Source organism: Dreissena polymorpha, chromosome 5 (assembly GCF_020536995.1).
Source record: "Dreissena polymorpha isolate Duluth1 chromosome 5, UMN_Dpol_1.0, whole genome shotgun sequence".
Lineage (NCBI taxonomy): Eukaryota > Metazoa > Mollusca > Bivalvia > Myida > Dreissenidae > Dreissena > Dreissena polymorpha.
This window is the reverse complement of record NC_068359.1, coordinates 124,049,942-124,071,218: the sequence shown is the minus strand read 5'-3', so window position 1 is coordinate 124,071,218 and position 21,277 is coordinate 124,049,942. Positions and strand designations below refer to the sequence as shown.

Here is a 21,277-nt window from a genome sequence, read left to right as displayed (position 1 = left end):
TTGCCTTCGCACATAGATGGAATGGGTCAATTAGGTTGCTGCTTTTCCTTTGCTTACTTCACTTAGAGGTCAATTCTTACGTAATAGCAATCACAAGGCCCCGGCTTCAAGGAATTGCAGAGCGTTCTTACATAATAAAAGTCGAGTCGCATGGTATTTGCGTTTAGCGTCCTAATTTAGTCACGTGGTTCTTTTTCGCGGGTGTTTTGGCGTCTATTTTTCGTCACGTGATCAAAAGATGTCCTCAGCAAAAAAATAGTTCATCGAAACGATAGTATTTAATCATTAAGTTTGTACTATCGAATTATTTTCAAGACGGTAGTTATATGAAAATGATTTGTTTATTTATTATTTACTAATAATATTGAGTTCAAATAACTTAAATTGTTGTTTATTGGCTGCGCAATGATACATTGTTTACATCCCACCCGAATCCCGCGCCGACTGTCAAAACATTCGATTTCGTTGAGCTCAACAGTCAGCATCCCAAGCAAGTTTCGCATTGTTGCAGAAGAACGCACTTAAAAAGTAAGTACATTCATATGTTTACATTTATGTGTTCATAACTGACGATATTTCATGGCATGCTTTATAAACGTAACATAGCGCTACAGAACAAGTTCACGTTGTTGTTTTCGATGACAAGTGGAAATGTAATTGATGTTATCTGAGTGCTAGTTTTAACTGCGTCTTTTTTCGAATTGTACGAGTTATAAGCGTGTTTTTTGTAAATATATAAGATATATTATATGTTGTTTGTTGAGATTTATTCTATTTCCAAATGTTTTAATTGTAATTGACTTAAATCAGGTGAGATATATTGAATGTTGGTATCATTTTTTATTCAGCCAGAGATAATTAGTTAAAAGAAAGCTAACTATCTTGCTATAAGAACTAGCTTGCTATTAAGTATGATCAGTATACATTGTTTATATACTTGGAGTTGAAAGTAATGGCATACCCACATTTTTGAGACTGGATTTGTTATATTTTAATCCATTGACTTGCTTTCCAAACTTTTATCATATACTGGAATTGACTTTGAACAATGGTTAATGATATATTAAGCTACATATACTCGTGGTCGAGATGCTTTCAAAATATTGACCTCTGGAACTGACTTGGAGTTGAACACTGGAGTTGAACACTGGAGTTGAACACTGTTTAAATATCCATTTGTGTGAAAACTATGAGTTGAAACTATAATAGCATTCCACACTGTTGAGGCTGAAGTTGCAATTTGTCATAGCAACATTAATTGCTGCAGTTGTTTACAAAATATTGATATTATACTGACACTGACTTGAGTTGAACACTGGTTAGTACCATTACTCTTCTTTATATGTTTTAGTTGGAACCATAATGGCATACTTACATTTTGACGCGAGAGTTTGTATATTTAATTCACTGAAATTTTGAATCATTTACTTGAACTTACTTAAGGATTATACTGGCAAAAACTTGGCATTAAATATTGGTTACAGATCCATACATATGAATACTTGGAGCTGATACAATAATGGCATAGCCAGACTGGAGTTTCACTATTTCATTGCTGCTTTCCAAAGGTCGATTTACTTGCAATGACTTAAGTTGAATACTTGTCAATTATCAATATTTCTATATACTAGGAAATGAACCAATAATGGCATACCCTCTCTGATGGGCCTGGATTTGCAATGTTAAATTTACAGGATACATGTAGCTACTTGCATGAACTGTTAGATTGTGTTATATGAATAGTTTGTGATATACATTGTAGTTCAATGAACCAGCATGAGGTTGAAGTATAATATAAACAAACATTAGAAATCCCAATTTCTGTCATCATTGTTGTTTGGATTGTGCTCCTGTCAAGTATCAATATGGCTTACTTGCTGGTTGCACATGGTGATTACTGTCAAACTGATGAACGCTTGCCTTGTGATGCAAGAGGTAAACAGTGTGTACCATGCTGTATGATGTTTTTAGTTTTTGTAAAAAATGTTAAGCCTGCTGGTCAGATTAAGGCTGATGATCTTAATCATATCATCCAGGATGGCAGTAGCTTATACATGGCATTGAACACTGATGACACTGTTTCTGGCTTTGTGAATCCACAAATTTTACCTGACAAAATTGTCTATAGGGGTAAAAGAGTGTATGTTGAGCATAAAGATGTGATGTCTGGGGTTATCAGATGCTCGAGTGATATTGACATAGAAGCAGCGGGTTTATTTTCACTCGAAATTGCATTCACAAAATGTTTTGCAGATAACAATGATGTAATTTTGGTTTTTGCTGGGTTTGCTATTGCTATTCACTATGAAAGAAAAACTCATTTTTATTATGTGTTTGATAGTCACAGTAGAGATGAAAATGGTCTTTGTTGTCCCGATGGAACTTCTGTTCTAGGAGAGATGCATTCTTTGAAAGATATGTGCACATTTATTGACAATTTGGTAACGTCATGTGGACAGTGCCCTACCTCTGTACAGTTTGATATGCATTTGTTCTTTTTAAAAGCCTTCTTTAAGCCATATTTTAATGCCGTGCATATATTGGACAATCAAGAGGGTTTTAAGAAAATTCCTAAAAGAAAGCAGGCAAATACAAGTGTTGGGCGGAAACGGCCTTGTTTAAGGGATAAAATGATAGGAATGTCATTCACTGGTTGCATAGATGATAGATTTGTTCCAGATAAGTTTGTAGATCTTCCTTCAAAGTTTGACAATCTTGTAAGTGAAGGGCCAGATTATGTCTGTTCATGCTGCTCCCAAAACCTTTTTTAGGTATTCAATGAAAAACTGCGAACAATTACTAAGTATCGGGAAAAAGTTGGCCCTTACTTGTCAAATTGTAAAAGTGTTAATAATGTTGAGTGGATTTGCAGTGGTTGCTATAAAGTTATATGCAAAGGTGAAACACCCCCTTTTTGCAAACACAATGGTTTGGCATTTCCTGTTAAACCAAAGGAGTTGGAATTATCAAATTTGGAAGAAAGATTGGTTTCTCCAAGATTGCCATTTATGCAACTCCGTGAAATGCCCAGGGGTGGTCAGTTAAACCTGAGGGGAAATATTGTCAATGTTCCTGCAGATGTAAACAGCACAATCAAGTCACTGCCTAGAATGATGAGTGAACATGACACTATAATGATAAAGTTGAAGCGTAAATGGCTTTCAAACACCATGTTTTATTTGAAAATATTAGGCCAAATAAAGTATTCGAAGCTGCGAAATGGTTGGTTGCAAATAGCAGCATTTGTAGAAACGAAGGAATTGTTTTAAATGAAACATGGCTTGAGCAGCCACATGAAGATTTTATCTTTCCGGATTCCATGTCCCAGCAAGGGAAGGATGCTGTTAATACAGTTGATAATGACTATCAATCAGATTCCTGGACAGAAGATGATAGTTTTAATGATCGATTAGTTGGCAATTTAGACACATGTCTACAGCCCATTGATTTCAGAGAATTTAACCAGGTGCTTTGTGTAGCTCCAGGAGAAAATAATAGTCCTATCAGCTTATTTCAAGACTATCATTCTGAAATACTCTCATTCCCATCGATTTTCTGTGGAAAGCCACGTCTTGATAATTCACAGCGTTTGGTACCATTGCATTACAGTGATATTTGCAAGTGGGAGTTAAGAAATGTTGACAGACGAGTTGCAAAATGTGTTCCTAACATATTCTTAAGTTAAAACGTCTGCAAATCAAACAAGTCAAGGATAAGGTTAATCTAGCTGTAAGAAAATGTAAATCTAAAGACCAGAGTCTAACTGCGGGTTATTTGCTTAATCCTGTTTTTGTTGATCAGCTCACGATGCAAAATGATGGGTATAAAGTCTTACGGACGATTCGTGGATCTCCACCTTACTGGGAGCAAGCTAAACGTGATGTTTTCGCAATGATTCGTCAACTCGGTACTCCTACTTGGTTTGCTTCTTTCTCTGCTGCAGAAACAAAATGGTTGCCATTACTGATATCACTACACAAACTTGGCCGTGGTACAGACATTTCAATGGAAGAAGCAAGGTTACTTTCCTGGCAGGAAAAGTGCTTTCTTATAAAGTCAGATCCTGTGATTGTGCCAGGTACTTTGACATGAGAGTTCAAGTCTTTATAAAAGACATTTTAAAAAGCACACTTATGCCAGTTGGTGAAATAATGGACTTCTTTTATAGAGTGGAATTCCAGCAACGAGGTTCCCCCCATATTCATATGCTTTTGTGGGTGAAAGGTGCTCCACTTCATGGTGTTTCACCTGACAATTTAATCACAGACTTTGTTGATAAGTATGTCACCTGTAAAAATGACAATGCTATTCAAGAATTAGTAAATTACCAAACACATAGACATGCAAAAACATGCCGTAAACGTGGCAAAAATGTATGCAGATTCAACTTTCCATTGTTTCCTATGCCAAAGACTATTATATTATATCCTTTAGATGAAACTTCGGCATCCCCACAGCATTCGCAATTGGTTACAAAAATAACAGCATTTCTAAATGAGGCACACACAAATAACAAACAAATAGATTTCGACGAGTTCCTTGTTTCTCTAGGAATTGACTTCAATACCTATATTGAGGTAATAAGATCGACCTTAAAAAGAGTGACAGTTTTCTTGAAGAGATCCTTAGCTGAGACACGGATAAATAATTACAACACTGTTTTAATGAAATGCTGGATGGCCAATATGGACTTGCAGTACATACTTGATCCATACGCTTGTGTTTCGTACATAGTATCTTACATCTCTAAAGGACAAAGGGGTTTATCAAACTTGCTTGCGGATGCTTGTTTTGAGGCTCAGTCAAAAGACACCAACATACAAGAACAGGTACGCAGAATTGGTAACCAGTTTTTAACCAATATTGAGATTGGCGCTCAAGAGGCTGTCTATTTGGTACTACAGATGCCACTGAGACGTTGTACAAGGCAGATTATATATGTTGACACAAATCAATCAAATGACAGAACATCTATGATCAAACCATTTTCACAATTGCAGAGTCTTCCTAAAGAGTCGGTTGATGTAGAGATGGATAGTATTCTTAAGAGATACAAAAGGAGACCCAAGTCTATGGAGTTAATGTGTTATGCAGAATTTGCATCATGGTATGAAGTCATCCCTAAGCAGAGGGAAAAGAAATCAGTAAATGTTGAAGCAGAATTACCCGAAACTGAATATGTTCATGACCAAGAAGATGACATTGTGCCTATAAATGATGACGATGAAGTTGGTCGCAAAGTGGTGAAGTTGTTACCATGTGGCACATGCTTAAGAAAAAGAAAATGTGGGAAAATTATTTATACTAATATAACACCAATCAATAAGGATAGGGAAGAGCATTTTCGTCAAAAACTTATGCTGTACACCCATTGGAGAGATGATGAAAGGGATTTTATAGCCGGATATGACAACTATGAGCAATGTTTAACTTCGAAAATTCTTGAAATCAATGCTAATAAGATGCAATTTGAGAAATGTGATTTTGATTTTGAGTCATTTGTTGCAATGAATTTAGATAAATAGAACCACCCGTTGACATGGAAGCGCAACACCAAGAGGCAATAGATGAAAGTGCAGGTGTCTCACCAGCCAGTCAGTTTGGTTGCTTTGACTCAAATGTTGTTGATAGTGATTCATTATATTATGATTTAGGGGAAGACTTGAATGTTACTAATGCGACGCTCCAATACAGAAATTCTTCCTCAGAAAGAGGTGGATAATGATGCTTATTTTGAGAGTATACGAAAGTTAAATCACGAGCAAAAACATTTTTTTATTACATGCTTACTAAAATGAAATCCAAAGAATTACCCTTTTACACATTTCTGTCTGGTGGTGCTGGTGTTGGGAAAAGTGTGTTAACAAAGTGCATTTATCAAGGTTTGATAAAATATTATAATCATTTAAGGGGTGAAAATCCTGATACAATTAAAATTTTGATGTGTGCTCCAACTGGAAAAGCTGCGCATAACATTGGTGGAAGCACAATTCACTCCGCCTTTTGCATACCAGCTAACCAAGGTTTTTATTTTAAGCCTCTTGACATGCAGCAGTTGAACACAATGCGAGCAAGGTACATCTCCTTAAAACTTGTCATTATAGATGAAATTTCTATGGTGGGTCGTAGCATGTTGAATTTTATCAATCTAAGAATGCAGGAAATAACATCTTGCAATAAACCTTTTGGGAACGTAAGCATACTTGCAGTAGGAGATCTCTTTCAATTGAAACCTGTCATGGATTCTTGGGTGTTCTCGCAGGAATTCAGAAGCTCCCAACTGCATAATTTGGCCACAAATGTTTGGGTTGATTTATTTGATTTCTTTGAATTGAAAGTGAGAATGCGCCAGAAAGAAGATGCTGCATTTGCAGAGCTGCTGAATAAATTGAGGGAAGGCCTTCATACTGAAGAGGATATTGCTGTTTTAAAAGCTAGATTAGTTAAGGGTGATAGTAATGACCTCAAGAACAAACCTCATTTATTTTGCAGAAGGGAGGATGTATCATTGCACAATTCCTTTATTTTGAAAGAAATGCCTGTCAGTAATATTGTTACAATTGAAGCTGTTGATGATGTGTCTGGTGATATAAGTGCATCTCTACGCAGTACAATTATTTCCAAAATACCAGATGACTCTTCAAAAACGATGAATCTGCCAAAAACATTTCCCTTGGAATTGAATTGCCTGCAGCAGAATTAAGCCTGAATGTAGACACAGAAGATGGCTTGACTAATGGTGCATCATGCATCATAAAAAAATTTGATTTCAGAGTTCAAAATTCTTGTAGATGCAGCATAATTTGGGTTTTGTTTGATGATCCAACTATTGGTTGTAAGTGGCGCAGTCGATATAGACATTTGTACAATGCACACATTCCGCAGAACTGGACACCTATTCTTGAAACGTGTCGTCGCTTTACTTACCAATATTACAAAAATTACTTGATCATCAGGCGCCAATTCCCTATTTACCTATCAGCAGGGAAAACAATACACAAAGCTCAGGGTTCCACTATGACAGAGGCTGTAATTAACTTTGGAACAAAGAAAATTGATCACATTCACTATGTTGGTCTCAGTAGAGTTGGCAAACTGTCAGGTGTTTATTTGACTGAAATGAATGCTGGTAAAATACATGTTTCTCCAGATGTCGAAATTGAAATGGAAAGACTAAGAAATCACAGAAAAATAACCCATTTATTACCTTGTTTGGATTTATTTGATTCAATGCTTTATACAAAAATAATCTTCCATAATTGCCGTCCTTTAAGGAAACATTTCGTTAACTTCAGACAAGAAACCAATATGTTGTATTCTGACATCATAGGTTTAGTTGAAACAAGAGTTTGGAATTTGATTGATGAAACGTATAGCCTAGAAGGTTTTAGTAGCTTTTGTGGTACTTTGAAACAAACAGCTCATGGTATTGCGGTTTTTTGTCAAAAATGAATTGACTGTGCGTCATATTTATTTTAGGACAATTTGTGACATAGAGTACTGTCTTGTGGACATTGGGCAGGGTCTTGTGATCGTTTTTGTGTACTGTCCTCCAAAAAAACATACACTTCAAAATATTACGCAATTTCTCATGGCTGTCAACAATGAAATCACGGACAATCATTCAAAAATGGAGCTTGTACTGATGGGTGATTTCAACTTCGAAACTAATTTAAATAAACAATTTACAGATGCTTTTAAGAGCCCTTCAAATTTGCAACAATTGCCGACTGGTGTTACGACTGATTACGGTTCATGCATTGATCATATCTATACAACAATATGTGCTAATGAAATAGCTGCATTTGGCACACTAGAGTCTTACTATTCTGATCATAAACCATTATTTTTAGCATGTGCAAAAAATAGAGAATTGTAAGAAAAAATCTATTGCATTTTTTTCTCATTATAATGTTATAATTGAATACAAGCCCATGGTGTTCATCATGATTCAATCATGTTCCTTCCAAAAATTTCAATGATATACATGCCCAAGCACCAAACCCCATGTCGTGATCTATATAGGACCAAAATGTATATTTCAAGGAGTATGTCATTATTGAGTATGTATAATGACAAATAACATATTGTATTAATTCAAGTTATTGGTTTTAGTAATGATTTAATATAACAAATTTAAGAAGAACAGGTTCATGATAAATAGTTTACAAACCTGATTCTCATTTATGACAAATATTTACTAAATTTTAGTTGAACATCGGAACTGCAGTAACAATGTTACACACAACAAAGCCTTAGCTAGGATCTGAAAAGGTTTTGACAAAAGAGTTCATTCCTTTGAGCCTGTGTTTATATATAAATGTATATATTACTAGTATATTACATCATATCACATGTATTTCTGTACGATTTCATTAATTGTATTTTATGTAAATATGCCTACAATAACAATTATATATAATCCCAATATAACAATTGTACAGTGTTAATTTTGTGAAATACTTGTTTACTTGTCACAGCGTTACAAATATTATTTTATTAATGTTTGATTTTGATTGAGAACGTAATAAATCATTAAAATATCTTTGTGTTACAGAGTTACAAATTAATGTCGTCTGAATGGTCAGGATATAATTGCGTCAAAATAATTCAAAGAAGTCAATGCAAGGGAAAACCATATCAATTTTGTGTTGCTTGCGTAAAAATGCAGTGATTTTTATTTATTGAAATCTCCTGTTGAATTATTTGAAATGTAATATTGCTAAAATATCATTCATGTTTTATCATATCAGATGACAAGTATCGATGCCGCTTTTACTGAACGGGGCACTGGGCCATACACTTTGGCTTTAAAGGTCAAGGTTGTTGCGGTTAAGCCTGCAGAAGTATACAGGAAGGATGGCGAAGAGAAAAGAGTCATGAACTTTGCCATGAGTGACGGCATTACCACGGCAAAAGGGATCTGCTACGACCCGGCAAAGTTTTGTAAATTGCAGGTAATTTGTACTGAAAATTTTAGTTTAACAATCTGTGTTAAATTTTAGTTTAACAATCTGTGTTGTAACCTAAATGTAATGTTTTGTAACTATGGATTGTAACAATTGCACGTTTCATAGATAAATGATATGTTATTGTGAAAGTTGAAAACATCGTAGTTTTATGCAACATATAACAATAGACTCAATGGTTTCATACATGGTATTGAAATTAAAGTTTTTAAGACCAGCACCCTAATCAACACTGACATTAACTGTTAATTGGTCAATAATTAACTTGCATCAAAATGCACCGTTTGTTGATTAAAATAACACTTGTACACCATTTATAGGTGGGCAACACTTTGGTTGTGCGAAACAGCATTCGCCGAACAGAGGATGAGGTGAGAGTCCTCATCTTGACGAGCACATCGAAGGTGCTCATGTCAGCACCCCTTCAGGTGCCTCCACAACATGTGCAGGAGGGTGAGAGGCTTCTGAATCCACCACCGGCAGAGATTGTTGCAATAAAAACTGCACTTACTTCACCTGCAAAGAAACGGGTCTCCATAAGTGGGAAAGTCACTCAGGTATGCATACAAAAATTTCATTTCAATTGATATATTTAAATGAATCTCTTTCATTTCTGTCTGACTAAAAGATTTATTTTATTATTATCTTAACAATATAGAAGATATAATAGCTGTATTTCCACAAATCGCTTAAATCTTCATTATTGATGTCATTTGAATTGACAAATAATACATGCATATACATGTCTATACACTTAGTGGCTCAGTTTTGTGCACTTATAATTTTTTTAACCTCCCTTGTTCTTTACCTTCCATTGCATTCAACATTGAGACAATGTTGCCCACCAAAATCAAAAGCTGGTCATAACTAACTAATGTTTGTGCTGAAATCTTCCTTATTGGACACTTACTATTTATGCAGTATTTTATGTACTCCATAAATTCATATGAGCAGGAAGACGAACCGAGAGAGGTGCAGGTCCAAGGTGGAATGGTCCCCATCAAGACCAGCACTGTCATGGATGACAGTTCAAAGACACAGGTCACTCTCTGGCGTGATGCCGTTCAAAGTGATGTGAGGCCTGGTGACCATGTGACGATCACCGATGTGATCGTCAACAGCTATCAGAATGTCCTGTCACTGTCCACAACTGCGAGGTCGAAAATCCAAGTGAGCATTTTTCTTAAGTTTTGGCATACATTCTTATGCATTAAGGAAACTTTCTGCATAAGTGAGCGATATAATTTTTGGATCATTGTTGCATGTCGTCAAGCTCGGCGTTTGATTACATGACCTGTGAAAATTATGCCATTACTGACGACTGAAGGTCATCTAGTTGGCTATTTTGGTGTCAATGCTTTTCACATTATGCATCTTTTTTGCCTATCACTATATTCTTAGTGTCTATGTTTGAAATTTCTTTATTTAATTGATTCATTTACTTTTATGTGGCTCTGGATAGACGCGCTCATTCAACCTATGTACTTTGGCCCTTATCAAGCATATGTGGCTTCTTCAAAAATTGCATAACAATAATCCAAATAACGCTAAATCTCTTGAGCTTTTTTGTAAAGTGGAGATATAATGTACAATATTGTCTTCTATATTTGCTCTGTGCCTAAATTTGGAAATTCTTTCCTTGCTAAACTAAAGGGTCGCATTGTACACTAAGGTTTCCCTCTTGCTGGTGCAACAAAATGTTCAATTTTATATATTTTGTCCATTGGGACATCCCACCTATTACATAAAAAAATTACTTTTAACCAGAACTTTCTTTGGCTGATGGTTAATCCTTCTATTGAGTCATATTCCTTATGCAAAAAAGTTATAGTATCTATTTTCCGAAATCAAGTTCAATATTCCAAATGATTGTTTAAATTGATAATGTTTAAAAATAAAAGCACTGTAAAAGTGTTAAAAAACTACTATTGGAACAAACAAATTGATGATTAGAATTTTCAATAAATCAAAGTTTATCTATAAACTCAAGAAATAACAATTTACAAAAAAAAGATTTGTTTATATTTATTTCTTTTCATATAGAAAACAGAAGCTCCCCTTGTACAGTCTATCGTCACTGTGGAGGCAATCGGTGTGAGCGACGGAGTAGCTGAATGTTTTTGTAACAACGGAGAAATTGTAAACATGCCTGCTGAACTTCTCCAGCAGGCATTAGAGGAGGATGGACTTGTAATGCCTGACATCGAGATGGCCACTGCAACTGCTCCAATTGACCTGCAGTTGGTCTCCAAGGGCTCTGAAGTTGTGAGCGTCATCAAATTGTAGTTAACATGAAAGTTCTGTACATGTACAAAGTGTAAATATAGTCTGTTTTTTTTGCGTGTTCTTAATGTCCAAATACCTCATTTCAATGACAATAAATGCTCAATTAAATGTGCTACCTTTACAACCTATTTGTGGTTAACTTATAGAATCAAAATATGCTAATTATCTTAAAATAGAAAGTAAAAACATGTGCGCTTTATTTGCAATACCCAATTTTGTATGAAACATATTCTTCTTCTAAAGTTAGTGTAGCATGTTTATGATGTTATCTTGTTGCTATGTAAATATTTCCTTCTAGTCTTATTGTTTCTAGAACTTTTTGCTATGTAAATATTTATGCCCCCCTTCGAAGAAGAGGGGGTATATTGCTTTGCACATTTCTATCGGTCTGTCGGTCGGTCCGTCCACCAGGTGGTTTCCGGATGATAACTCAAGAATGCTTGGGCCTAGGATCATGAAACTTCATAGGTACATTGATCATGACTCGCAGATGACCCCTATTGATTTTCAGGTCACTATATCAACGGTCAAGGTTACGGTGACCCAAAATAGTAAAATGGTTTCCGGATGATAACTCAAGAACGCTTATGCCTAGGATCATGAAACTTCATAGGTACATTGATCATGGCTCGCAGATAACCCCTATTGAATTTCAGGTCACTAGGTCAAAGGTCAAGGTCAGGGTGACCCGAAATAGTAAAATGGTTTCCGGATGATTATCCAAGAACGCTTATGCCTAGGATCATGAAACTTGATAGGTAGATTGATCATGACTTGCAGTTGACCCCTATAGATTTTCAGGTCACTATATTAAAGGTCACCGTCACTAGGTCAAGGTCATGGTGACCCGAAATAGTAAAATGGTTTCCGGATGATAACTCAAGAACCCTTTTGCCTAGGATCATAAAACTTCACAGGTACATTAATCATGACTTGCAGATGACTTCTATCAGTTTTGAGGTCACTGGGTCAAAGGTCAAGTTCACGGTGACCCGAAATAGTGAAATGGTTTCCGGATGATAACTGAAGAACGCTTATTCCTAGGATCATGAAACTTGATAGGTACATTGATCATGACTGGCAGATGACCCCTATTTATTTTCAGGTCACTAGGTCAAAGGTAAAGGTCACAGTGACAAAAAACATATTCACACAATGGCTGTCACTACAACGGAGAGCCCATATGGGGGGCATGCATGTTTTACAAACAGCCCTTGTTCCTTCTAGTCTTATTGTTTCTTGAACATTCACTATTTCGCCATTAAAATAATCTTATTTAATAATTACATTACATTGCTAGTCAGGTTTTTTCGGCAGTGTAAAAAGTAGATGTCAATTTGTTTTATGTTTATGCCCCTCTTCGAAGAAGGGACCAATTGACCTGCAGTTGGTCTCCAAGGGCTCCGAAGTCGTGAGCGTCATCAAATTGTAGTTGACATGAAAGTTCTTTATATGTACAAATTGTAAATATAGTCTGGGTTTTTTTTTTGCGTGTTCTTCATGTCTAAATACCTCATTTCAATGAAAATAAATGCTCAATTAAATGTGCTACCTATACAACCTATTTGTGGTTAACTTATAGAATCAAAATATGCTAATTATCTTAAAATAGAAAGTAAAAACATGTGCGGTTAACTTATAGAATCAAAATATGCTAATTATCTTAAAATAGAAAGTAAAAACATGTGCTCTTTATTTGCAATAACCAATTTTGTATGAAACATATTCTTCTTCTAAAGTTAGTGTAGCATGTTTATGATGTTATCTTGTTGCTATGTAAATATTTCCTTCTAGTCTTATTGTTTCTAGAACTTTTTGCTATGTAAATATTTCCTTATAGTCTTATTGTTTCTTGAACATTCACTATTTCGCCATTAAAATAATCTTATTTAATAATTACATTACATTGCTAGTCAGGTTTTTTTCTGCAGTGTAAAAAGTAGATGTCAATTTGTTTTATGTTTATGCCCCTCTTCGAAGAAGAGAGGGTATATTGTTTTGCAAATGTAAGTCTGTCCGTCTGTTGGTAAGTTTCCAGATGGTTTCCGGATGATAACTCAAGAATGCTTAGGCTTTCATAGGTACATTGAACATGACTGGCACATAGCCCCTATTGATTTTCAGGTCACTAGGTCAAGGACAAGGTAACATTGACTCGAATTAGTAAAATGGTTTCCGAATGATAACTTAGAATGATAAGGCTTAGGATTATGAACCTCTATAGGTACATTCATCATGACTGGCAGATGACCCCTATTGATTTTCAGGTCACTTGGTCAAAGGTCAAGGTCACCATGATTCGAAACAGTAAAATGGTTTCTGGATGATAACTCAAGACTGCTTACGCATAGGATCATAAAACTTCAAAGGAAAATTGATCATGACGGGCAGATGTCTCCTATTGATTTTCAGGTCAAAGGTCATTGTCACAAATACTCAAAACAGTAAAATGGTTTCCATATGATAACTTAAGAATGCTTAAAATAGTATCATGAAACTTCATATTTACATTAATAACGAATGACAGATGACCCCTTACGATTTTCAGGTCACTAGGTCAAAGGCCAAGGTCACAGTGACTCAAAACAGTAAAATGGTTGCCTGATGAAAACTCAAGAATAATCAGGCCTAGGATCATGAAACTTCATAGGTACATTTATCATGACTGGCAGATGAGCCGTATTGATTTTCAGGTCATTAGGTTAAAGGTCAAGGTCACAGTGACAAAAAACGTATTCACACAAAGACTGCCTTTACAACTGACAGCTCATATGGGGGGCATGCATGTTTTACAAACAGCCCCTGTTATTTTTTCAGATAAACAAAATTTAATAAGCATACAGAAAGCTTCTGTATATTTCTGTTGTTAACATTGAGAACATTTCAAATATTTTTTGAGATTAACAATGTATTTTGCTACAAGTCTTATATTCTGCCATGTGTCAATCCTTGTCACACCAATTGCAGGTCATTTGTTTATATGATTTAAGTCACACATCTTTATTCCTAAATCTGTTCAGCAACACCTACCAATTGTTCTACAGCCAAAGCAATGAAGCATCACATGTATATATTATTCTTATATGATCTTTTGTTTATACCATTTAATGATGGAAATCGATTTTGCTTATTTGATTCGTATGGTGATACAGTACATACACAGACTCTAAAGTTGTTTTATTCTGTTGAATTAGCCAATGCTGGACGTTATTTGAATTTCCCGACATCATTTCTTGTTTATTCAGTCTAAGCTCATTTATCGCTCAAATGGTGCGATGATGATTAAGTGGGTATCCCATACTTCAAGTTATTTTCTTTTTACTTCAATGTTTTGTATGATAAATGCTAACCAGTGATTGCAGACTTTTGTCTTTTTACAAAGTTCCTTCACTTGAAGTATTGTTGCTGCAGCTTGTAAATAAATATGGTGATAATAAGCTTTGGAAAAAAATCAGTATTTCTTTATAAGCCGAATATATATGTAAGGCATATTTACTGTTTTTTTGTCAAATAGTCTTAATACTCACATAAATGCATACATATTGCAGCTTCATATTAAGGACATGCCCTGCTGTGTTGGTAATAAATATATACTAACATTTTCCTTTATAAACATGTATAACATATTTTCAATAAATGTATTAACTTATGTAAATAGTACATTTCAATGATAATGTGCTTGCCAGTTTACTTTTCCACTTACTAGTATTTTTATTGATAGCCAGGGGACCGTTTCAATAAACATCGTAGCACACATTTACTTTACCATGCATTTTTCGAAGGTGCATAATTGCTTTAGTCCATATCATATGAGTATATATTAGAAGTATTTAATTAATTACATTGGCATCATAAGCGCCGTATATATTTGACAAGCATGACGAGCTAGTTCGTCTACATATAATGAGTACAAAATTCTCCCGGAAGTTTAAATTGTCGTACGATCGTTTGTGAAACAGCCTCCAGCATTCTATCAGGAACATTTCAGTGATTATGGAAGTAAAAGTTAAGAATTAAATTTAATAAATATATGTCAGTACAGTCATTCAAATGTGAACCATTTCATTTTCTTGTGTAAATTTCATTTAATCGACAAATCATGTTTGGTGAATATGATATTCTACTATTTGAGAAAGAGACATTTGTTCTTGTTTAAGTGAATTGATATTTACAATTTTGGCATTGTTTTTCTGTTATACATGCATTCTTTTACAATAAATAGGTAAAATTTGAGTGTTCTTTTCTTTTTTGTTGTCCCTTATGACAACGTATTTGCCAACTGATTCAAAACAGGACCGTAATGTCCTCCATTCAGATTCTTCCATTTTTGTTGCAGTATAGATGTAAATGAATACTCTTTAAAACCTAACCCTTACCTTGATAATTTCAAGTGGAGTGTTGGATTCAATGGTAAATCCTATGTTCAATTATGAGAGATGGTGTACACTAAGTGAAATCGCATTTATGTGTTTGTATTCTTCGTGGCAATACCATTGGCCAAACTTAGATGGTTTCACTTTTATCCTGTGACTGTGATATTGAATACATTTCTAAGAGCGAACATCTGCAGTGCCTTCAGCGCTTTGATTTATTTACTGAAGACATTGTGGTATAAATAAACTATATGCAAACTAAAAAGGTCAATATTTCAATTTAAAATACCAAATACAAAAAACAAAGGTGTTATGGAAAACTATTACGTGCAGGTTATATTTTATTGTCATCATTACAAAAATTGTTGTCGTATGGATTTTGGATCCACAAACATTATAATAAGAATAAAATTGGATTTTTTATATAGTGGCGGTTAAAAATATTAGCTACCATATGATTAAACTGAGGGTAGAAAAAAAAAACGTTAAACGGTTCTGAGAACACTATAAAAGTTTACTGTATTAGCCCTTTTGGTTTTACTAATGATATCCCTTCAAAAACTGTTTCGCTTTAGGACCCAGTATTTAAGTATGTTATTTTGTCAAATAAACTCGGGCGGCAGCACGAGCGTGAACTTCGTGACTACGGCGAGAGTCACGTGCAGAAGATTTATTGAAGACTTCTCAGAAAAATCGACAAGCGGAATGATAATGGTCCGTAGCTGGATAGTGGACTCACTACATCGTCTGAGATGGATTGGATATGGGAAATTCTGCGAGTGGCTCTGTTAATCCAGCGAGTACCGTCATCCCTCTAGCCGGACGTCTTCACCCACTGACTATGCTCATTCCCAGAACTTGGAAGAATCGCGAAGCAAAATGGTAATGGTCCGTATATTGATCGTGGTTTCACTACATCGTCAAACGAGGGACGAAAGCAGCGAGGAAGCGGAGGTGGCAGCGTAGAGGACTGACGGTGCGGACCTGGAGCAGCGATGCAGATCAGAAATGCGATAGGGTAGCCTTATGAAATTAATAGAAGTGTCTCAGGACGAAGGTACTCAGAATGCTCAATGTGCTTGCGAAACCGTCCTTGGGGTCGGGTCGACCACTGGTCACGTCTTGAAATGCCATAAAGTCGGCGAATCCCGCTAGGCGCTGGAAGGATATCTTTATATATTGTCAGCACTCAATTGACGGATTAGCCTTGGTCTTTTAAAGGCAGTGCAACCAGACATAAATTGTCATTTAATTGTCTGCCAGTGCACATTTAGGTCTCATATTTCATCGTATAGTGCTCTATTTGAATCACAATTACTACGTCGGTGAATACCCGGACAGCCGGGGTAACCTACTTTGGCTCGAAATTAATGTTTACCCCTGAATGGCCACATTGGCAGGTTTATAAATAAGGTAGTCGTGATGACTCGGCGATTACCTGTAAGTAAACTCTGACATACACGTATGGTCAAATAAATGCTTTGATCATAACTCCTCACATTAGAATGTTACTACTACTACTACTACTACTACTACTACTACTATCATAACTTTACTAAACATAATATATTAGCGTGAGCTGTTATATCGGGTCTTCAGAGGTCAGGAATCAAATGTTACTTAGAATATAAATAACTTTTTGCGCTAATAACATGACGAAATTCGCCTATCGAGTTTATAGCAATCATTAAGAACGTGATCGTATCGGATGCTATTTATTGCCATGGCCTAATTTAATCGTATCAGTGTATAACTGATTATTTCGAAAACCAATGAATTAATATTTAAAAGGACTTAAAATGAAATTATCAAGAAATGTATTTAAATTCATTTCAGTCAATACAGTCCATACGGTTACAATACGATCATTCCGGTTAATTGTATAACTACAATTACTTGTTAATGCATGTACAAGTACCGATAGGCAAACGACGGACTTATAACTTGGGATCATTCAAAGTATTAGTTACTATATATACCGATTATTCTAATGAAATAAAAAAAAACATGCCTGTTTTTTATATATACTTAACATAAGTTTGTTTATCACCTAAACGCATGTATAAGGACAAACCTAACATATTGATCGCATCGAACCATTATATTTATTTACATTTATTTGATCCATATTATTTTAAATACATAGAACATATTTGTATTTCGGCATAGATTTGACCGAGTCATTTAATAATTAAGTACAATAAATAAGAAATAAATACGCCAAAATAGCTTAAACGTCATAGGCCTGTGTTAAAAGAAGTCATCAAAATATAGGTTGCACAACGTAATAAACAACAGTAGCGTAAAATATTATATTTTGTGCATCGCTGTAATATCATGGCAGCTTTGATATTGTTAATGGATTGTTGAACGGTAAATACGTGACAAAATCAACATGAAAATAAGATTCTTGTTTGTACATAATTTACTCTGTTTCCTCCAGATATACACAGAGAATAGAATAGAACTTATTAAAACATTTTTCTTTAAAGACAACCCGTCTGTGTTTTTATCGAAATATCCTCATACCATTGGATAGATGTTGTTTTTTAAGAATAGGAAAATCAGTGTAAATACTAAACACAAATTAAATAAACAATGGTGTAAGTCAGCTCATACAATCTTATTATAAGCACGTCATTTGGTACAACCGGTATGTCATTTTCCAATTTGCAACACAAGAAAAAGTGACAACCGTTTATTCAGATAATTGACAAAGACATCTATATGATTTATACTTATAAACTTAGGATCCTATTACATCCTACATCTATTTCTTTCTTTTATTCGTCTACGAGTTGACTTCAATAAGTGCGAGTTTGATAAAAAGCACCTACGAGCTGACAAAAAAGTGCTTGTTCATTACTGTGCGAGTTGACGTAGGTAAGAGTTGACCGGCACCAAATTTGATTATACAACGCTATTCATTTCACTATCTGTCAGCTATTAACTCATCAACAGTTATACAATCATTTTAACACACATTACGTGAAAGTAGATAACTTGGAGGGGCATATATGCAACAAACTTTATCAACGAATTGTTAATACAGTTACTTTCATTGTTAAAGCGTAAATTAAAAATGCTGAACTTAAAGCGTTTTTTTTATTAGTAATTTTCGGGTAATACAGACAAAAATATCGTCTAAAATCGTCATTTTAAGAGCCTAACCGTCTCATACACACTTAATGATTGATGGAATATTAAAAGAAATTTTAAACCCACATACTGCTTGTTGAAGCAAAATCTATGAAAAATCCTACTTGTAAATAGTCTTAAAAGCCTAAATCAGTCAACCATTTACAGAAGAAGTTCAGCGAGGTTACTAAAGCGGGGGAAGTATATTTGTTCCGTAAGTGAAATTGAATGTTATCGCTCAACTTTACATTATTTACAAGTGTTTAAGAAACAAAAATACGGATAATAATAATCAATAATAATTTCGAATGTACATCGTCAACCCAGTCGATGGTGATATTATTTCATTGTCTTGTATTTTTTTTTAAAAGCTTCATCGACAGATTGATTGCTGTATATAAATATGTCTTTTCAAGTTTAAACTTGTTTGTAAAATAATCAAATTATAGAACAGTGGGGAATACAAACTTAGTTTTGAAATCATATTCGATCGGTCTAACTCAGACTTTTATTTTGTATGCAAGTCCTACACTGTAAGTTGTTGACCACGAGATTCATTGTCATTTCCAGAACTGTTTTGACTTAAGACCCGTTCGATGAAACATCGTTCCATTTCACTTTTCCAAATCGCATAAGCCTCTTATGAACATGTAAAATAAAAGACCTTGAGGCTTTAGTACATTAATGTATATCTATTTGTATCAGAATGCTTTCTGATGCCACACAACATAATTATGTATAGATTTATTCTAACATTTTGATGAAGCTGTGTGCGATAATATCAAAATTTGCACTTTACCCGATAAACCATGTACATCAATTAAAAAATGATATATGAAAGTGTGTTGTCACTTTCTTAATACCTAGTTTATCGTGTGTTCGGCAATCCAAATCACTATTTACTTTCTTAATATGGCGGAAGGATATATCAAGCGTACAGGGAATGAGTCTGGAAACAATATCATGCACAGTAGCTTTTACAATCTTCACTCTCAAGCAAGTCATCAGACAATGTTTGAATAAAGTACAGCCTCTGGTGACCTATCGATTAAGGTTAGACTTGCCACACAGGTGTTATCATCTCATTAGCGCTGAAATTTCGTCCGCCTCACAGAAAAAAACTAATGAAAAATAGACTCGACAACATTGATTGTATTTAAAAACTGTACATTGTGACAAAGTACACATGAAAAGACTCGAATAAAAACGTACCATGGCTTGCAAGTCTTGCGCGTGTCTAAAAATAAAACGTGTTGTCCCCAGTGTCACCGGAATTCCTTTCCAGTTTCTTGTATATTTCCAGTATGAACTGGAAATATTTTTTCAAACGTGCAATGCTTGCCACAATAAAGTGGGGTTATTTAAAATGGAATGTCAATAGTAAAGCCGCTTCATCCATCACCTTTTTCAGTAAGTCTTTTTTAAATTGTGAACGTTTTATATGACCATTTGTCATTTCTCTTGATACAACAGAGTTCAATGTTTACTAATGTGATTTTAAAGATTGTGTTAATGTTTTGTTTTAATGTAAGTAACTCACGACGAAAAACATTACAAGTTTATATACAATTGGAGCTATTTGTGCATAGCTTATCATTAACACGTTCATGTGCTTCTATATTGGTGCTCTTAAAAAGGCAAACTTTGTTGATAAACGTTTTAATAGAGAATATACTATTTGACTGACTTGATGACAGAAACAATGTCGAACACAGACAGGCTATTAAAACTTGCATCCTAAATGCGACAAAATGCTAACGTGTATTAGACTAATTGTGTATGCGGTGTTATATTGTAGTGGCATGGTAATTGCAAACAAAGGTTGTATGACCATTTCATCTTGCGCACACTCTTTGTCGGTATTAACCCATTTAAGCCTAGTGGACTCTCCCATCCTTCTAAATTGGATCAATTTATTTCCAAAATTAGGGATGTCTAGTATATTTATTTCTATATTTAGAATATTTCTTACAGGAATCCCTTTCAGCAAACAGCGCAGACCCAGATGAGACGCCGCCTCATGCGGCGTCTCATATGGGTCTACGCTGTTTGCCAAGGCCTTTTTTCTAGACGCTTGGCATAAATGGGTTAATACCTGCCGATGTCATTGCACGAATCCTAGAGCCTGCATTGTTTCTCTCTGTTGATGTGATTATCATGTTACAAAATCATTAATTGAGCTAACATTTTTGTATTGTTATATATCATTTATTACGTCAGGACTTTCCCAATTAATAAAACGATTGTGTCATTATTATTAAGTTCCGAATAAGTGGTTTCCTGAAGCCTGGTTGGAAGGTTGTTGCCCATTATTTATAAAAACAAATGAGCTATGACAGATGAAAGGATCACAAAACGTTCAGGCATCAGGCAACCATTATTTTAGACAATTATTTATAATATATGTGTAAACACTGTTTGGACAAAGCGATTCTCAGTAGTATGATTGTATTGTTCTAACCAGGGCTCAGGGATCAGCATTTTTTTACAATTTTAAACAGAGAGTGTTAA

At 34.9% G+C, this 21,277-nt stretch overlaps 1 protein-coding gene across 1 annotated transcript in view; it reads left to right on the top strand.

The window, feature by feature from the left end:
* The window catches only part of LOC127831607 (uncharacterized), a 233,203-nt gene extending 221,913 nt beyond the window's left edge, over window positions 1-11,290 (top strand). The window contains exons 4-7 of the mRNA XM_052356586.1: window positions 8,754-8,957; window positions 9,290-9,526; window positions 9,924-10,139; window positions 11,013-11,290. Of these exons, the coding sequence (XP_052212546.1) occupies window positions 8,754-8,957; window positions 9,290-9,526; window positions 9,924-10,139; window positions 11,013-11,255 (900 nt within the window). The 3' untranslated portion in view covers window positions 11,256-11,290. The remainder of the gene's footprint in view (window positions 1-8,753; window positions 8,958-9,289; window positions 9,527-9,923; window positions 10,140-11,012) is intronic.
* Window positions 11,291-21,277: the final 9,987 nt, after the last annotated feature.